We start from the raw sequence: 19,799 nt of genomic DNA on the forward strand, positions 1-19,799 counted from the left end.
GACTGACTAACATGCCTGACATTTCATTGATCTAAATGTTTGTGTTATTTATGCTCAACCCAAATTACTGCATAGTTTGATTTTTTAACACAAATAATTACAACTATTTAAAATGAATTCCTTTTCAAAATTCTTCATTGAAACGAGGAATTTATTGGGAAAATTGTTTTTTTTTAAATTAAGGGCAATTTAGCGTGGCCAATCCACCTACCCTGCACATCTTTTTGGATTGTGGGGGTGAGACCCAAGCTGACACTGGGAAAATGTTCCAACTCCACATAAACAGTGACCCGGGGCTGGGATTGAACCCGGGTCCTCAGTGCTGTGAGGCAGCAGTGCTAACCACTTCACCACGTGCTGCCATTGTGAAAATTGATTGAACACAATTCCAGTTATTCATGGCAAATCCTATCAGCATAGTAAGGGAATCATTGTTCGAAATTTACCCAGTTTTGGGCTGCAATTTTAATTGCTTTCAATCTTCTGCAAACATTTCTGTATGTTCAATTTGTCAGGCTTACTCAGCAAAAGATGTAATGTATTTGACCAGCAAACAGAATCTACTATTGGCTCTTAAACTCTTCATTCTTAAAATCTTAATTGTATTATCTAATTAAACATATTTGTTGGGCTGAATTTTATGGGCCACCAGCGGGTGGAAACGCAGGCAGGTGGATCCATAAGGTAGGGTGTCATGCCACCCACCTCACAGCCATGCTACAATTTAATGGGTGGTGGAGGAGGCAACCGGTGCATCACCTGCTGTGGCCTAATTGATATTGTCACTGGACTAGTAATCCAGAAACCCAGGATAATGCTCTGAATCCCACAATGGCAGAGGGTGAAAGTGAATTCAATAGAAATCTGGAATTAGAAGTCTAATGATGTCTTTGAAACCAATGTCGATTGTCGGAAAAGCCCATCTGGTTCATTATGTGATTTAGTGAAGGAAATCTGCTGTCCTTCCCTGGCCTGGCCTTTATGTGACTACATACTCACAGCATTGTCGTTGGCTCTTAATATGCCCTTTGAAGTAGCCTAGAAAGTTCAAAGGCCATTTCGGGATGGGCAATAAATGCTGGCCCAGCCAGTGACACCCACTTCACATGAATGAAGAAAACAAAAACATCCATCCCCCCACCCACCACACACCCCCTCAACTGGGCATGTAACCCTGACCTCAGAGGTGTCTCAGACTTAATCAGAGTACATGGGCCCACCACGGCACGCCACCTCCTGCCCAACTGCAGCACCAACAGTGGCCACTGCTCCTTCTTGGTGCCACCGGCCAGCAGCTCTAGAAGGTGAAACGTCCTCCTGGATAAGGATGGAAGTCCTGACTCATGCTAACTATAGGTTCATTACCCATAAAATTAAAGCAGGGTGAGCCAGCTAAACGGATGGTGGCTTCCCCCAACATTTATGCTGGGGTGTAGGCTGGAAGCCCACCCTTAATTTAAAATTCAGCCCATTGTTAAAATGATCACATTGTTCCTTTAAATTTAATGGTTAAACAAGATCACACTATTTTAATTTAAATACAGTCGCAACTTATGTTACACAAAGTTAGAAACTATATGATTTTGGAATGAATGGCCCATTTGTTGTGAGCAAAGGAGTTATTATGAGTGAGAAACTGTTTCTGGAAGCTATTGAAACACAGGCTGAGATTTTCAGTTGTCCCTGAGAACTGGAACAGGAGGTCTCTCAAGTGAGTCTTGGAAATAACCCTCTTCCTGGCATATCAGTGTCCTGATGCCTCAGGAACAAACCGGAATTTTCCATTGTGACGAGGGAGGGGTGGTGGTGGGGAGTCAGGAATCCACTTGCCTCAAATTAACAGCATGTAAGAACATAAGAAACAGGAGCTATTCAACCCTTTGAGCCCACTGCATCATTCAACTAGAAAATAGCTGATCTGCTACTTTAACACCATTTAACCTGCACTGTCCCCAAATCCCTTCATATTTTTATTATTTAGAAATCTATTGATCTCATACTCACCGACTGAGCCTCCTCAGCCCTCTGGGGCAGAGAATTCCAAAGATTCACCACCCTCCGAGTGAAGAAATTCCTCCTCACCTCTGTCCTAAATAGACTACCCAATCTTCTGAGACTGTGACCCCTGATTCTAGACACCCCCAACCGGGGGAAACATTCTTCCTGCATCTACCCTGTCGAGCCCTGGAAGAACTTTCTACATTTGAATGAGTTTGCCTCTCATTCTTATAAACTCCAGGGAATGAAGGCCCAGCCTATTTAATCATTCCTCAGCGGCAATCCCTCCACCCTAGGAAATAAATTAGTGAACCTTTGCTACACTCCCTCTATGGCAAGTGTATCTTTCCTTAGATAGGGACACCTCATTGAGGAGCTTGTTAACGGGAAAGGGAGAGAAAGAAGGTGATTTTTCATTTGCAAATCGCCAAACCCAAACGGCCCGATGCACATTACTGCATATCTGTTGGGGCTCAATGTAGGGAGAAATTGATGGATTTTTTAATGATGGAAAATATTGGGAAAGAGGGAAAATTGCTCTGATCATGGCACAATGTCTTTTAGTTGGCCTTTTGGTCACTTTTGTCCACTTTTGTCCACAGTGAGGCTGTTGCCCCTCTTGGTTGTGCTTATATACATGCAGTGTTAAGCATGTTACATAGGCAAATATAGAATACACATATCATTTGCACTGTACCATTCTGGAAGAGGTCAAGAGAGAGAAAGTTCATAGTGTTATTGTGAACAGTCCATCTCTGAGATGCAACACCCTCACTTCTGCAAAGCAGTGATAAGCCCCATCATGGCTATTGTCTGCTTTTGCTGCTCATGCTCCGCAGGCAGCTCCCAATTCCTCGTGGCACTCATCGCCACTAATTGGCCACCAAGCCCAATTAGGGCTTTTACATTTAATGATTGGGTAATAAAATGCCCAAAGCGCTTTCAGGAGTGTTACAGGACAAAGTGTGATACTGTCATACTTTCGTTTCAGATTCCAGCATCCGCAGTAATTTACTTTTATAAAGTATGACACTGAGCCACATATTGGGTGGGATGTTCCACGCCCCCACGGCGATTTTCACAGTGGGCGGCCCACTATTGGATGGTGACGAGATCTTCTGTCAACGGGGATTCCTGTGCTGCAAGGCAACTCACAGCTGCTGTTTGCCATTGGCAGCACCATAAATGTCTAACCAGTGAGAACGGCTGGAAAGTTCCGGCCAAGGAGATATTTGGTCACCAAATACCTGGTCAAAGATTATGTTATGAGGAGTGTCTTAGAGGAAAGCAAGTCAGAGAAGTGTAGGAGGGAATTTCAGAGTTTGTGCATGAAGTAACTGAAGGCATAGGAACATAGGAATTAGGAGCAGAAGCAGGCAATTCAGTCCTTCGAGCCTGCTCTGCCATTCAATCAAATCATGGCCAATCTCTTCCTGGTCTCAAAACCTCCGCCCCAGCTGTTCCCCATATCCCTTTCACCAGTTTTTTTGAACAGAAATATATCTATCTCCTTCCTGAAACCATTTAATGATCCGATTCCATTGCACTGTTCCACAAATTCACCACACTCTGCAAAAAGTTGTTCCTTGACATCTCAGTTCTAAATCTACCGCCTCGCAACCTTTGTCCATGATCTCTCATTCTAGATTGCCCCACAAGGGGGAACATTAGTCTATGTTTACTTTTTCAATCCCTTTAGTATCTTATATACCTCGATCAGCTCACCTCTCATCCTTCGAAACTCCAGCAAGTATAAGCCCAAACTGTTCACTCTCTCTTCATACATCAACCCTTTCATCCCCGGAATCAATCTGATGAAGCTTCTCTGAACTGCCTCCAATGCCACCACATCCTTCCTCAAATAAGGAGACCAAGGACGGATTCTCCTTTCTGGGGACTAAGTCCCCACGCTGGCGGAAATACTGGCGCCAACCACTCCGGCGTCAACAGCCCCCGAAAGTGTGGAATTCTCCACATTTTCGGGGGCTAGGTGGACGCCAGAGGAGTTGCTGCCGCTCCAGCCGAAGGCGAAGGGCCGGCGCGAGTTCCCGCATGCGCGGAATGGCCGGCGTGATCTCACACATGAACGGAACGGCCGGCGTGATTCCACACATGCGCAGACTGGCCGGTGTATTTTCACGCATGCGTGGAGGGCTCTTTACTCTGCGCCCGCCCCCGGGCAATATGGTGGAGCCCTACAGGGGCCTGGAGCGGAAGAAAGAAGTGCCCCCACGGAGAAAGCCCGCCCACAGAACGGTGGGACCCGATTGCGGACCAGGCCACCTTGGAGGCTCCTCCTGCAGTGTTGGATCCCCCGCGCCCTCGCCCCAGGACCACCCCCGCATACTCACCTGTCAGGTCCCGCCATGCGTGAGGTGAGTAATTCACGCCGGCGGGACTGGCCAAAAATGGATGGCTGCTCAGCCCATCGCGGCCTGGAGAATCGGCAGGGGCTGCCGCCGTCAATGGCCCCCGACCCGTGTGGCGGAAATCCCGCCGCTGCCCGAAAAACGGCGCCGGAGAATACGGCAGCCGGCGTTGGGGCAGCGGGGCAGGATTCACGCCACCCCCCCGAGAATTCTCTGACCTGGCCGGGGGGGGGGGGGGGGGGGGTTGGAGATTCCTGGCCCTTAACTTTGCACAATACTCCAGATGTGGGACGGGATTCTCTGACGCCCCGCCGGTTCGGGAAAACGCCGGGTATTTGGCGCAGGAGATTTGGCGAGGGCGGGAATCGTGCCGCGCCGGTCGGGGGCCGTTGGCCGCGGCCCCCCTGGTGATTCTCCAGCCCGCAATGTGCCGAGTGGCTGCCCGTTTTGTGGCGGATCCCGCCGGCGTATATTACGACAGGTACTTACCAGTGGGACCAGGCTCCGCGGCGACGTCCGGGGTCCTCGGGAGCGAGGGGGGATCTGGCCCCAGGGAGTGTCCCAATGGTGGCCTGGCCCGCGATTGGAGCCTAGGGGCCGGGTGCGGAGATGAACACCCCTGCGCATGTGCTGGGATGATGCCAGCACACGCTGGCGCTCCCGCGCTTGTGCCAACTCGCGCCAGCCGGCGGAGGCCCTTCGGTGCCGGTTGGCATGGCGCCAAGCCCCTTCCGCACCAGCTGGCACGGTGCAAACTACTCCGGCGCAGGCCTAGCCCCTGAAGGTGCGGAGGATTCGCGCCAGAGTTGCCCACCCTGCCGGTTTCTGAATAATCCGCCATGGTCTCACCAACACCCCATACTATTGCAACAACACCAGTAGTGGAGGAATTATAATTGGGAATCCAAAGAGGCCAGAAGGAGAGGAATGCAGATATCGCAGAATGTTGTGTGGCTGAAGAAGGTTAGAGAGATGAAGGGGATTTAAAGACAAGGATGAGAATTTTAAAGTGAAAACATTGCTTGACTGGCAGCCAGTGTAAGTCAGTAAGCAGATGAACGATAGGGGAATGGGTTTTGGTGCAAGTTAAGACCCGGGCAGCTTAACTTTTGGATGGCTTCACGTTTACAGAGAGGAGAATGTGAAAGCTAGCCAGGATTGTGTTGAAATAATTGAGTTTGGAGGTAACAAAGGCATGAATGAGGGTTTCAGCAACAAATGAGCTGAGACAGGCATGAAGTCGAGTGATATTACAGAGATGGAAAATAGACGGTGTTAGTAATTGCATGCATATGAATTTGAAAGCTCCTCTCTGAGGCAAATGATACAACAAGGCTGTGAAGAGACTGGCTTAATCTCAGACTCTTGCCAGTAAGAGGGGAGATGGTCTTTGGGGCAGAAACTGTAAATTATGGTTTAAGTCTTCCCAAAATTTGATTGGGAATATTCAATCCTTCTATAATGTTATATTTGTCTTAGCCCCCATCCGCAGCCTTTATTGGAGAATTTTACTTGTGGGACTTTTTAAACTTCTTAAGGCACTGTCTGCATTGCAAATTATGAATTGCATCTTTTGAATGGTAGCCTGTTTATGTGCCATGGTTCTGCCTCTGGGCCATTTTAATTTCAGAAGAATTGGTGCGGGTGTTTGGATGATGGTGTGGGGTAGTGGCTAGCTACAACTCATCTGCAGCAGCAGCTACCCCATTTTGACAATGAACGGGTTTATTAAGGTGAAACATAGACAAACGATAGAGTCGGCCTTCTGCCAGCAGACCATGGGTGGTGCCAATTCTCCATCCACCGAGGGAAGGCCCTCTTGCCCATCCCAAACACTTGCCATAGCCATTGATCAACAGCTCCTTCTGTGAAATAGTTGGCCCCTCCACTTTGAAGGCCTGACTGCTGAGGGCATTTTTAAAGTTCAAAACTTTTAAGATCCTTTCAGAGATTATCTCCAACTTGAGGCGTTTTCTCATTCACCCTCCTAGATTGGCAACCCCCACCTCAAATGGCGGGGCTGCAGCTATATCATTGCTGAAGGGTCTCCAATTGGCCCTCCAGCCTCAAGAGCCTCCCTGCAATCTTGAATTGGTCGGTGAGGACTGGCCTTTAATTGGCCTGCTCATCAAAAATGGCATTGGTCGCCAGGCAGCAATGCGACATGGGGTTAGGTCCTGGAAATTCACTTGTCCCAACCCGAAACAAAAATTCAGCCTCAGAAGTCAGCATTAGCACAATTCAGCGCCTGCATGACTGCAGAAGACTTGACCCCTTTGTGCAGAGTGAAATTTGCATTTAATTGGCTCTCATAAATCTGCTGTGTTTAATTTCCAGTGGGTAAATTTCAGAGGCTGTAAAATAAATTAGTTGCTTTTGTTGTTTACATAATGCTGCAGTTGTAACTCAGAACATATTTAAACCACATTTTGTTTTAACATTCAATATTGTGAAGAAATAATAAACTCACCGATTAGATGGCCTGTAGTGTCTAAGATTTGTATAATATCCTTAGCCCTCCAGTTCTCTGCTCCAATAGGTTAGCTTGCTTTCAATGAGCATCTGGTTTTAATAGGTGCCTGTCCCCAGCTTCCTCAGCTCCATCAGAATTGTTCAGACAAGGGAGACACACACTCATTCTACCTGCCAGGATGACTCACGTACCATATGTCTCCTCTGAGTTTCAACTTGAATGGCTGTGGGGAAATGCTTTGCTCCAGCTGGAAATTAATTGTGTGGGTTTCATTTCTCTGTTGACATGTTCATTGTAATTGTTTATTCTATGTAACCGCTGTATCAGTCAGAAAATATTCCAGATGACTGCAAATGTTTTATTTTATTAATTCATCCATTTTCTTTTTCTCATTGACAGGAAGTACATGCCATGCTAGCACACTTCCTGCATTTGTGCGGGCACCTACCCTGATGATGCAGCCGGCGCTTGACATTAAATCATTTATGCCCTTTCCAATGGATACTGGCTCAGCTGTTGGACTCTTCCCGAATTTTAACACAGTGAGTAGCAACTGAAATATATTTTTTTTCTGTGTCTCCCAGATTGATTCGAATATTGGTACCCAGTAGATGGAGCCTTTCTCACAGAATGAAAGGACTCCCAAGTCTTAAGCTCAAATATTAATCAAGGCTTCCAAACTGTTAGCTGATTTTATTACGTCAGGGACTTTGTCTGGTTGACATTCCGTATTCATCTGTGCAAATAGTCTTCCTGGATTCTGTTAACCCACCACGTAACAAAATAGCTGAAGCTGTGCAGCATCAAGCTACGAACAACTGTGAACTGTTCATGCTGTTAAAATGCTGTTGGTCTGCTTTCGGAGGAGCTAAAAGAGCAGCAGAGTAAGAGAAGGGAATATTGATTTTGAACTAAACTAAATGAAAATTATTTTGACAGGTTTATGTAACCAAAAGCTGTGAATATTGTGATGAATATCAATTAAAAATTGTTATTTCCATTATGTTAGCATGCTTCTACCTTTTAGAAAATATATTAGACAATATTTTAAATATTATTTCAATTGTTATGATTTTGCATTCGAAAACTGGACATTGGATTACAAATTTTGAGAATTTCTGAGCTTGTGGAAATGAATATGATGAAGTGATTACTGGAAAAATCTAATAAATAACAATGCAGTGACATATCGTCTTTGTAGTTGTAGTTGGTTTCAGTTGCTGCCTTTTTGATTCTCGATTTATTTTAAGGATTCCTCAATTGTTACTGTTCCTGTTATGGAGGTAGAAAAACATTACGATGTAATAGCAGACTTACGTTTTGGTTTATGAGAAATCTTATCTGCAGAATGCACACTGGGCTATCACAGATTCAGTTTCATTGTAAATATCTTTGGAGTATTTACAGCATGTGCAGTGGTTCGTACACAGTGAAAATTGTATTTGGTTTATTCAAAAATTCTGAATTAATTCCAGCTTGTACATCAAATTAATTTGAAAAGAACGAAAACAAAACATATGCATATGAACGGTAAAGCTATATTCCTGGCTCCTGAGGCAGTACAGATTATGTATGAGGTAGTAAGATTTCTGGTATAGCATTATAAATGTCTTTGTAATCAATAAAGAATTATGTTATCAACAGGAGCAGACTGTGGGTGTTTGAAATATCGCCAAGTGGTTAACGACATTAATTCTTTTAGCAAATTAATCTAGCGTGAAAAGAGAATGTAACAGGGGATTTCTGGTGTGCTGTAAATTAAGCTGTTGTCAAATACACTGTTTTTCAGCCAAGGTTGTGTTTGAGAATCTCTTACCTGATTTATAATTTTCTAGTTCTAAAAGATTAAGTTAAAATCGTAAAAACTAAGAATTTTTCAATCCTCTGAATTATTCTGTATCAATATATTGCTTTCTGGCTAAAAATCTGGAGAATTTTGTCATAATGCCATTCATTAAAATCATTAATACAATTAAATTTCAGGTATTCTTGAATTTTAGCTTCAGTGGCAAAGAGGAGGACATGACCTCTTTTGACTGATATATAGTGTGGAGTTATTTGTCATGATACTGACCGCGATTGGATGTGCCATCACCTCTAAACTGCAGAAAATTAGATACAAAATTCCACCACTGAATTGAGTAGTTAATCAGCAATACCAGGGAGCACAAATATCCATCATTTGACTGCCAGGAAAAAAGATGCAAATCTTTCAGTAGACTGCGTGAAGTTTTTCTTTCTTCCAGACTCATACACAAGACCACCTGGAATAAAAGAATTTCAAATAAAAATGTACACATATTCCACTAATACTGCCCAAAATTAGACTTTCCTACTGATGAATTTTAAAAAGCTATATTGGAAGCTGCATTTTGCAGAAGTCAAATTAGAACTTCATACATACAGTAGACTTTGTAAATACAGTCTGCGGGATTCGACATCGGCAGGATCCTTCGCTTCTCCGGCAGCACACTCATGCCCGCGGATTTCCCGATGGTGTAGGGGTGGCCACAGTGAGAAACCCTATTGGCCTACTGCGGGAACGGAGAATCCTGATGTTACAAAATAATTTAAATTTCTGGTTTACACCTGGACTTCAAACCTCTCCCAAGATGGCGAGAGAAAGCTCATCTCCTCAATAGATATTCAGGGAGACCAGTATACTCCCAGGTCTGAATACCTCTCACACCATCACAGTGATGTAATAAGACATCTCCTTTGATATGCAACTCCAGATCCATCTGATAAGCCCATGTCAAAAAATGGGGCTGACAGGACAGAGAATTCTGCCCAGTGTGTTACAAATGTATGATTTTAAGGTCAAGATGTTTTAGCATTATAACGTTTGGATTATAAGATATTATTCTGGTCCAGGGGACTGTGATTTTAAATGTGGGATAGATGAAGGAAAGTTTGGTCTGGACAGCTTATCAGATGGATCTGGAGTTGCATATCAAAGGAGAAGTCTTATTACGTCACTGTAATAAGACTTCTCCTTTGATATGCAACTCCAGATGGTGTGAGAGGTATTCAGACCTGGGAGTATACTAGTCTCCCTGAATATCTATTGAGGCGATGAGCTTTCTCTCGGCATCTTGGGAGAAGGTTTGAAGTCCAGGTGTAAACCAGAAATTTAAATTATTTTGTAACTTCTCCAGACCAAAGAAAGATTTTAAAGTATCCACCTACTTTTCCGATCACAGGACAGGACAGGTTTAAAGTTAAAGATAATTAATTTGCATTTCTATGGGAACATGTGTGTCATGTTGCCATGAGTATCAGCTATGGGGGTTGGGAATTTTGTGTGTGTGTGTGTGTGCGTGTGTGCGTTTCGATATATGCTAGCTGTATTGGTCAGTTGTGTCTCGTACAGAGAGACAATCTGCCAATAGAAAAGACAAGGAGTAGAGGGTCATCAGGAGCTCAGGAGCGTTGGGATCATCAGGAACCAGGGGTATTTCTGATTTGGAATGACTATACAAAGATGCAAGTGAAGTTCATGTAAAGGCTAGGGAATCCAAATTTGTGAGGTGATGAAATAACGCTGGAGGATTTGCATAGCCAGATGCTAGTGGAAGAATCCCTCAGAAACTCCTCACCTCAAGATAATTGGAAAACCAAGGACAATTGTAGTGAATTCCTGGGAGCTATGACATACCTTGGGCAAAATTCTCCGACCCCCAGCAGGGTCGGAGAATCGCCTGGGGCCGCCGAAAATTCGGCCCCCGCCGTGGCAGAGATTCTCCGCCACTCCGATCGGCGAGGCTCCTGCGGCGATTTTCCGGCCCGCGATGGGCCGAAGTCTCGCCGCTGGGAGGCCTCTCCCGCTGCCGAGGTTTGAACCACCTCTGGTGGCGGCGGGATCGGCGGCGCGAGCGGGCACCCGGGGTCCTGGGGGGGGGGCGGGGGGCGATCGGAGCCCGGGGGTGCCCCCACGGTGGACAGGCCCGCGATCGGGGCCCCCCCGCTCAGACTCCGGGCCAGTTCCCTGGATGGACTCTTTCTCTTCCGCGGCCGCCACGGCCTCCGCAATGGCGGAAGCGGAAGAGAAACCCACATCGCGCATGCGCCGGTGGTGACGTCAGCGGCAGCTGGCCGCTGACGTCACCGCCGGCGCATGCGGCGACCGGCGAAAGCCTTTCGGCCAGCCCCGCTGCCGGGGGTGCCGGTTTTTTGCGCCAGTCTTCTGTTGCCAACTGCTCCGGCGCGGGGCTAGCCCCCAAAGGTGCAGAGAATTCCCCACCTTTGGGGAGGCCCGACCCCGGAGTGGTTGGCACGACTCCCCTGCGCCGGGACCCCCCGTCACGCCAGGTAGGGGAGAATCCCGCCCCACGTTTTGATTTCAGGAGAATTGTATAACCTCAAGTAACTGAAAAAGGAGTTCTCACTTGAAACAAGAAGTAGAATAGGGAATATTTCTTTCGGAATATTGGTCTCAAATATACGAGGGGCGGGATTCTCTCAGCCTAGGCCGCGGCGGAGAATCGGCGGGACGGGCGCGAATGAACGACGCTGCTCCGACGCCAGTCTGCCAATTCTCCGGAGAGCGGAGAATCAACACGATTGGCGCAGGCATGGTCAGCACGGCGCCGGTTGGGGACCGCTCTCTGGCCCCACCCCACCCCCCCTGGCGATTCTCGGCCGAGGATAGGCCGAGCGGCCATACGAAAAAACCCGAGTCCCTCTGGCGCCGTTCACACCTGGTCTTACCCGGCGGGACCTCGGCGTTAATGGATCCGGGGGCGGCCTAGTGGGGGGGGAGGGGGTGACTGATCCTGGAGGGGGCTTCCGCTGTGGCCTGGCCCGCGATCGGGGCCTACCGATCGGCGGGCCGGCATCACGAGCTGGGGCCTCTTTTGTTCCGCGCCGGCCCCTGTAGCCCTACGTCATGTTGCGTCGGGACTAGCGCGGAGAAGGGAGCCACCGCACATGCACGACAGTCGCACTATGCATACGTGCATTGGCGCCGGCCCCACTGCACATGCGCAGACCCGTGCCGCCCATCTGACGCTGGGATTGGCAGCTGGAGCGGCGTGGGTCGCTCCAGTGCCGTACTGGCTCCCTGTGGGGGTCAGAATCGCTGCTCCTGAGGCCATGTTGATACCGTCGAGAAACGTGACAGCTTTTACGATGGAGTCAGCACTTAGCCTCAAGATCAGACAATCCCGATCAAGTTCTTTAGGTTTGTTAATAGTGCTTGTTCTTTTCCTTTCATCAGTAAAAGTTTACCTCTTTAAATCTTGTTGTGTGATCTTTTCAGTCAATAATACGGACTACTAATTTATTTTTAAAGCTACCAGCCTTGACTGAGATTGTCACATGTGATAAATCTAGTCAGATACACATTTGACTTTTATAGCCAGCTGATTGCATGAGTGGAATCTTCTGTCCATTCAAATAAAAAGGCTTATATTTTGCATTGCTGATGCTTTTCTAAGTTTTTTGATGTCCTACTATGTAGAGATAATCTGGTGCATTAAGCTAGGTTGCAATACGTTCTTCTCTGTGACATTAACCAGTGTAAGTGCAGTGGTTTGCATTGGTGCTGGACTGCAGAACTGAGATTTCTTGTAGGCATTTATTTGAAAAGACAAGGCGTGCAGTAGGTGCTACATTGCATGCCATCAGATTCTTGACAGAATGTACCCATTTAAGTCGTAAGTGCAGCAACAGTATTGAAGGGGAGGACCAAATGGAAGCACAGTAGGAGAAGGAAAATGTTTTGGGCTGGACACTCCGATTCGCGATGCCGGAAATCTGAATCAGGTGGAGAATTGGGCGTCATGCAAAAATCGAGGTTTGCGCCTACCGCTGATCCGGCGCCATGCTCCGGTCCCTTTCTGGCTGCGAAAACGAGGTTTGTGCCCCGCACTCGCGGGGCAATGCAAAACTGGCATTTGTATGCATTTCAATCTACTTTGCGGTTTGGACACAGTAAGCACCACCCTCCCACAGTGCTCCGCCCCTCTCAGGCAAAGGTCACGTAGGTGGGAATTAGTGCAAGTATTTACAAATGGGGCTTGAATGCTTTGCCTGCTGCGGGAGAGTGGGAGGCTAACAAAACTGAAAAACCCTTGATAATTGGGGCGTGCCCAGGCTGGGGGAGGGGGGGGGGGGAGTAGCAGGGAATCACTTGATGCCAAGCCCATGTACTCGGGGTGTCTCCCTTGTGATCGGGGTGACCTGGCTGAGAACGCCATTGCTGCAGTCTGTCTTTAAAATGCAACTGTTTGGTGTTCTTACAGGTCCCTGGCCTTTGTTGAGTGTTGCCTGTTCCTTTTGAAAGCACAGGGACCCTCTGATCATCTGTGAGCCCACCCAGGCAGCCCCTCTGGCCACCCTCGTACTCAGCTGTTCCATTCCAAGTTCAATCAGAAGCCCACCAGGTGTTGTCAATCCTCAGAAGCACTGGCCCACTGCAGAGGAAGCAGGGGATCAGCAAAGTTCACTGAACTGAAGCAGGGAACACAGGGGATGACCTCTTCCACAGGCTCAGCATCTGACTGGGACCCAGCTGGATCCTAGGATCCAGCAGACCTCCGACTGCTGTCTTGCCTGGTGGTTCCTGCCTCCACTGCCCCAGAAGCCTGGCCACCTACAGTTCCCACTGTGCTGGTGGAATGTGGGGATGGTAGTTGTGATGCCTCCAATGTGGTGTCCTCAGAGCTCTCCTCCAAGGTGATCTCCTGGGAACCTGAAGGGGGACCATCCAGGGTGGGCCGTCGCCGTCGTCTGGAGGACCTGCAGCAGAATGGACAATGTGGTCAGTGGGAGGGGTGGGTCAGTCAGTAAGGCAATAAGAATTCATGTTTGACAGGTCTTTTAGTTGGGCCCGGTGGTTGCTCTCCTCTGCGGCGCCACCAGCCTCCGCATTGGTAACCGCTCTGTCCTCGGCCACCCCATTCACCCCCAGGGCACGCTCCTCGAAGGTGGTGAGGATTCTTATGTCTGGCGCACCACTGCAAAGCTGGGCCTTCTCCCGACACTTTTGGGAGAGCTTTTCCTGAGAAGACACAGAGAAGGCATTGTTAGCCACATGTGTGGTTCACAGTGGTGGGAGGGGTTTGAGGTCACAGCGCCAGGGTCCAAGGTTCCATTCCCTGTTGGGTCACTGTCTGTGCGGAGTCTACATGTTCTCCCCGTGCCTGCGTGGGTTTCCTCCAGGTGCTCCGTTTCCTCCCACAGTCCAAAGATGTGGTTAGGTGGATTGGCCATGCTAAATTGCCCTTAGTGTTCAAAAAGGTTAGATGGGGTTATTGGGTTATGGGGATAGGGTGGAAGTGAGGGCTTAAGTTGGTCGGTGCAGACTCGATGGGCTGAATGGCCTCCTTCTGCACTGTATGTTCTATGTTCTGAAGGGTTGGCAGGGTTGAAGGAGAGGATGTGTGTGAAGGACGGGTTTGGGGGGGCTTCAAGGGAAGGGAATTGAAGAGAGCATTGGGGGCCGCATGGAGCGTTTAGATGTGAATGCTCAGGTGGAGGCAGAATAGTCTCGGAGTGGGGGGGGAGGACAGGTTGTGGGGGAGGGGGCGTTAGTGTCTACTCACTCATGCTGTCCAGTGTAGAGCGTTGACCTTTTTCCGGCATTGGATGCTAGTCCTCCTGGTTATACTCCCGGTGCTCACAACAGCCACCACCTCGTCCAAGGCAACACTGGCAGCCCTATGGCTGACCCTCCGGGACCCTCAGAGAACAGGACTCCACTGCGTCTAGGAGCCTTCCCAGATCTGCATCCCCAAAATGTGGTGCCGGTTTCCTAGGCACCATTGTTGCGTGCTGTCTGGGATTGGCTGAGCAAGTGCTTTGTAAGTGCTGCTCGACCTTGTTTGGGGGGGCTGCCAAGCATCATGCCAGTGAATCAGCTGGCGAGCTTTCATTTGCGGTAAGAAGCCCATGGGGCTTCATTAAGTAGACCAATTAATGTTGTACAGCGTTCCGGCTTCGCTGGGCTGAGCGCCGGGAAGCTTGCGGAAGTTTTTGCCCGCTACAACACTTTTAAATCTTTCTGGAGAATTGCATCCTTAGTCTCCAAAACGGAGAATCCTACCCATTTTTGTTTTTCATTTTGGGTAGTCAGCAAGATTTTCAAAATGTCGGATTTTTACAAGTTTACAGTAAGTTTGTAATTTATATTTTGTGCCTTGAAGACGTGGTTAGCATCTTCATGTACGCTCAAAGTATCTGTCCTCTATGAATGAATTGCATTGTTCCATTACGGGGACGGTAACAGCAACCCAGATATCACTGCAGTCAGCCTTGTAGGGAACTGGTAAGAAGTTAGTGTTGTTAAACCATATGGTATGTGGTGGTCAGGAGAAACAAGTTTAGGTATGAAAACTGGTAGTATTGGAAAACGAGAAGGTTGACTTGCATGGAACTGGGGCAGTGTGGGGGAGTGGTGCGATTTCTATTCTGTGATAAGGACTAGTTGTTGGCGAATCAGGAGAAAACCAGGCAAATATTCTCAGTAACTGCTGTGACAACATATGGTTGTTTTTCCACTTTTGCCTCCCAATAAATCATATTGTAAATAGCAGAAGTGGCACAGGACTGAATATAGTTTCCACCACTAAGTGCAAATGAATAACAGCATCTATGGTAAGTTCAGAAGTAGCAAAACACCCTTAAGGCAAAAATAAAGGTCTTTCCCGTCAATACCAATCTGTCTCTTGAGAGTGATGAAACTAAAAAAATTGATTAAGCCCGTTAGCTAGCACGGGGTGCATGATATGCAATTGCCCCATGGCCATGATTGGAGCGAGGCAGGAATTATGGAAACATTGTGTTGCCCGACCACCTCAATGATTTTGGTGGCAGCCCAATGTCAGATGTGCTGCAGACTGGCTGCACATTGAGTAGGGTTCCAGATATGTGTGCAACTATTGCAACTTAGTGCTGGCCTGCACTTCTTAAAACAGATATGCAGGAACATGGAAGAACTGTTGTGAAAGGCTTTGAGAGAAGCTATCAATGAAGTGTCAGGTTCTCTGATGTTATACTAGAGGTCTTATTTCAGAAGGCGCAAAGGCAGGAGAGCGGTCAGGTTTCTGCAGGGAGTGAGGAGGCCTCCAGGCACAAACACTGAAGGGAATTGGTGCAGGTGGCCATGGAAGTCCATACAAGGAGTCTGGCTCCAAAAGTCCCGATGCAGTGTCACAAGAAGTTCAATTACTTTACACACATTCTAAATCAGTGAATACATCTTTTAAATTACTTCTACACATTGCAGCACCAACCTCTCATGCTGTTCAATTCCCTCAACCCCATAATTCACCCATCAACAATCTGAAGCAATCAGAGTCATGTCTAACATTCAGATGCTCCACCTCACCTCACACTTACCAATGTTACAAGCCTTGCACCCACATCTCTCACCTTTCACATTTCTTTCAGCTATGCCAGACACATCCAAGCACCTCGCAGCTCACGAACTAACAATTTTCCTTCTCACTTTTTAGACAAGCTCCACTGTACAGCAGAAGAGAACTAGTGGAGGCCAGGTGTGCCTGTGCCTCCTGAACCATTTAAATGAGATGATTCATAGAATTTACAGTGCAGAAGAAGACCATTCAGCCCATCGAGTCGCTACTGACCCTTAAAGAGAGCACCTTACTGAAGCTCACGTATCTACCTTATGCCCGTAACCCAGTGACCCACAACATTTTTTGGATACGAAGGGAAATTTAGCATGGTCAGTCCACCTAACCTGCACACCTTTGGGTTGTGGGAGGAAACTGGAGCACCCAGAGGAAACCCATGCAGAGACGGGGAGAACGTGCAGACTCTGCACAGACAGTGGCCCAGCTGGGAATCGAACCTGGGACCCTGGAGCTGTGAAGCAACTGTGCTAACCACTATGCTATTGTGTTGAATCTAGTGTGCCAAGAACATCCAAGAACATTGCATGTTCTTGCTTTATGCATCTTCATAAATCTCACGTCACACTCATTCTGCCATCTGCCATGATGTATAAACTGTAGATTGTACATCTACAGTTTATACATCATGTAATCTATCCCACCCACTTTACCTGCTCCAACCCTCCCTTCTACATTTCTGCTTTTATTTCTGCTGATATCCAGGAGCTGCCTGACCAACCATTGCAGCCTACTCATGAAGGCTGTGCACAAGACTAGATGTCTGATGAAGAAGCACAGCTCATATATTGAAAATGTAAGAGGGCGGTTTATAGGTGCAATCTGCGTCACTGCACACAAATAGGCCTCAGCAATGTCAGGGGGGAAGGATAGCATGTGTTCCAGCATACCAGAGGTCATGGTCGCAAATGAGTTTAGCTTTAGGAGACTCGGGTCAGGGTTTTGATGGCGCAACATACAGAAGAACACTGATAGACATGTACTCAGAGATACTTAATGCAGTGCCTGGCACGCCACAGAGTCCGGTGTTACTGTCAAGGAGTATAGAGTAGTACTGCTGCAACTTGGCATATGCTTCATGCAGAACTTAGAGACCGTCCTTTCCAACATGGAAATAAAGGCCAACTTCATGAGAGCATCTATGGATCCAGCTGTAATGTAGCATCTGGTAGTCAATGTCTCAGCTTCCATTGCAGCCCCGGCAAAAGACAGTCAGTGTTTGGGTGCTGTAGTGGAATCTGAGAATTATGTCATGACATTCATGAGTGCTGCCAAACAAGTACAGATTGGTGCAATAAGGCTGAAGACTGTTGCCATCATGAATATCACTGCTCAAAGCGACTCACGGTAGTCCAACAATCTGTTCCCCAGCAGATTATTAGAGTGGTGAGGTGCTGTCGCAAGAGATTGGCAGTGGTTCTGTCAATTCCCTTTCTGCTGCCTCTCAATTAACCAGCCTAGATGGCTGCCACCCATGCCAAGATGATGCAGTCAATTATTGGAGTGCTTCTTCCAAGCGATCCAGCCAGTGGAATCGTTGCTTCAAAACTCTGATTGTCGACTCCATGATGTTCCTGATAGCAGCAAGACTCTTATTGTACAAGAGGGAGTCATGAGCCATGTCTAGAGGGGATAACTCTTGCCACCATGCTACTAACCGTTGTTGTGTTGTGATGCTCAAATATGGTGACAAGAGCAACACGGTGACACAGTGGTTAGCATTGCTGCCTACGGCACTGAGGACCTGGGTTCGAATCCCGGCCCTGGGTCACTGTCCGTGTGGAGTTTGCACATTCTCCCCGTGTTTGCGTGGGTTTCACCCCCACAACCCAAAGATGTGCAGGTTAGGTGGATTGGCCACGCTAAATTGCCCCTTAATTGGAAAAATAATTGGGTATTCTAAATTTATTTAAAAAAAATATTTAAAAAAAAAATATGGTGACAATGTGTACTGGCACAGGATTAAAGCTTGTGACTGCTGCAAGATTAGTAGGCATTCACCAATATGCTCTGTGCATGGTCTCAGACTGACTGCACAGGTAGGGTATGGTAGCCTTTGGGTTGCTGCATAAGCCCTTGTTAATGGATGGTATCTGCATATCCACCAGCAGCAGTTGATGGCTGCCTGCACCTTTGAGATTCTGCAAGTCTAGCAAATCCATGCGCCCATGCCTTCTGCCTCTCCCTAGTTCGAGAGAAGACTATGAACTTCCCTCTCAAGACATACAGGGCCTCTATCACCTCTGATACTGTGATGCTTGAGAAACCATGATATTTTGGCAATAATGTCTGCTTCCACCGTGGGTGACAGTGATGGTGATCTTCGTGGAAACCTGCATCTCCACCTTTCCCTGCTGTGTGGCTGCAGGTCTGAATGAAGGAGGGAGCACAGTTCAGTGACCATCTCCTAGACGAAACTTGTCACCTTAGTCACTGTCCTGCCTGAGGAGGAGATAGGAGAACTGCTTTCTGAAGATCCTTGATGAAACAATCTTCAGTTGAGAGCCTTCCTACTCCTCTGCTTGGGCACAGCTTCCACTGCCTGTGCTCTGTCCTTGTCATGCTGTGACCCCTGAAGGACTGCAATTACAGCTCTCAATTTTGTCAGCAGGCTTTCTGCTCACAGCCCTTCAAAGTCCCCTTCGCTCCTTGTAAAAGTTCCGGCAACATTTTCTCCTGATTGCACCACCTTTTCAGCACATGTTCAGCTGTTTAAAAGAAGGCGTTAATAGGGCCTTCAAGGTTTAAAATAGCACAGCAGGAGCCAAATCAGCATTTAACACTGAATGACATATCTATGCTTCCAGCGCATGCATGGCATGCCAGACGTAGTACCCAAACAAACATGCTGCAGAGTAAAAAATGCTTTGAGCTAAAGAAAGAGATGCAAAGGGAAAAGCAAAGTGGGCTTGAAAGAAGCTGTGAAGATCCGAGGAGGCAGCCGAAGGTTGCTGACATCTCACTGCTGGCCTTTGGAGCAGAGTTATTGTGCATGGACCATGTGAGAAGTTGCTGATAGTGATATCCCTGACATTTTCATCACTCCAGACTTCCATGACACCATCAGCAGTATAGAGCCGAATTCTGCCACCAGCTGTGCAGCTGCGGAATGAGAAGAACCTGGTTTTAGTGAGTCCAGTTGTAATGGCAGCAATGCCACTAATTTTACTTCCGATATAGTTTGAAAATAGGACATTGAACATGATCTCGATAACCATAGTTATGACAATAATATCAACACCTGAAAGAACGCAACACACTAGTGATTTTAATGAATTTATTTATAGTATAATATGATTCTGCAACCATATATTGCATTCCTGTGCCCTTCAAAAACTTTGGACGTAGTTCTCAAATCCCATGGCACGGTAGCACAGTGGCTTCACAGCTCCAGGGTCCCCTTTTCGATTCCCGGTTTGGGTCACAGTCTGTGTGGAGTCTGCACATTCTCCCTGTGTCTGCGTGGTTTCCTCCAGGTACTCTGCTTTCCTCACACAGTCCAAAGATGTACAGGTTAGGTGGATTGGCCATGCTAAATTGTCCTTAGTGTCCAAAAAGGTTAGGTGGGGTTACTGGGTTACG

At 47.4% G+C, this 19,799-nt stretch overlaps 1 protein-coding gene across 12 annotated transcripts in view; it reads left to right on the forward strand.

The window, feature by feature from the left end:
• Nucleotides 1-19,799, forward strand: part of znf385b (zinc finger protein 385B) — a 743,282-nt gene that overhangs the window by 531,379 nt on the left and 192,104 nt on the right. For 10 of the 12 annotated variants that reach the window (XM_038789277.1, XM_038789271.1, XM_038789275.1 and 7 more), the window contains one exon: nucleotides 7,240-7,382. In XM_038789277.1, coding sequence (XP_038645205.1) covers nucleotides 7,240-7,382 — 143 coding nt within the window. Of the gene's footprint in view, nucleotides 1-6,968; nucleotides 7,103-7,239; nucleotides 7,383-7,581; nucleotides 7,725-19,799 lie in introns of those variants that run through there. The other 2 variants (XM_038789280.1, XM_038789281.1) reach the window with 2 other exon arrangements.

The sequence above is a fragment of the Scyliorhinus canicula genome, chromosome 2 (assembly GCF_902713615.1).
Source record: "Scyliorhinus canicula chromosome 2, sScyCan1.1, whole genome shotgun sequence".
Lineage (NCBI taxonomy): Eukaryota > Metazoa > Chordata > Chondrichthyes > Carcharhiniformes > Scyliorhinidae > Scyliorhinus > Scyliorhinus canicula.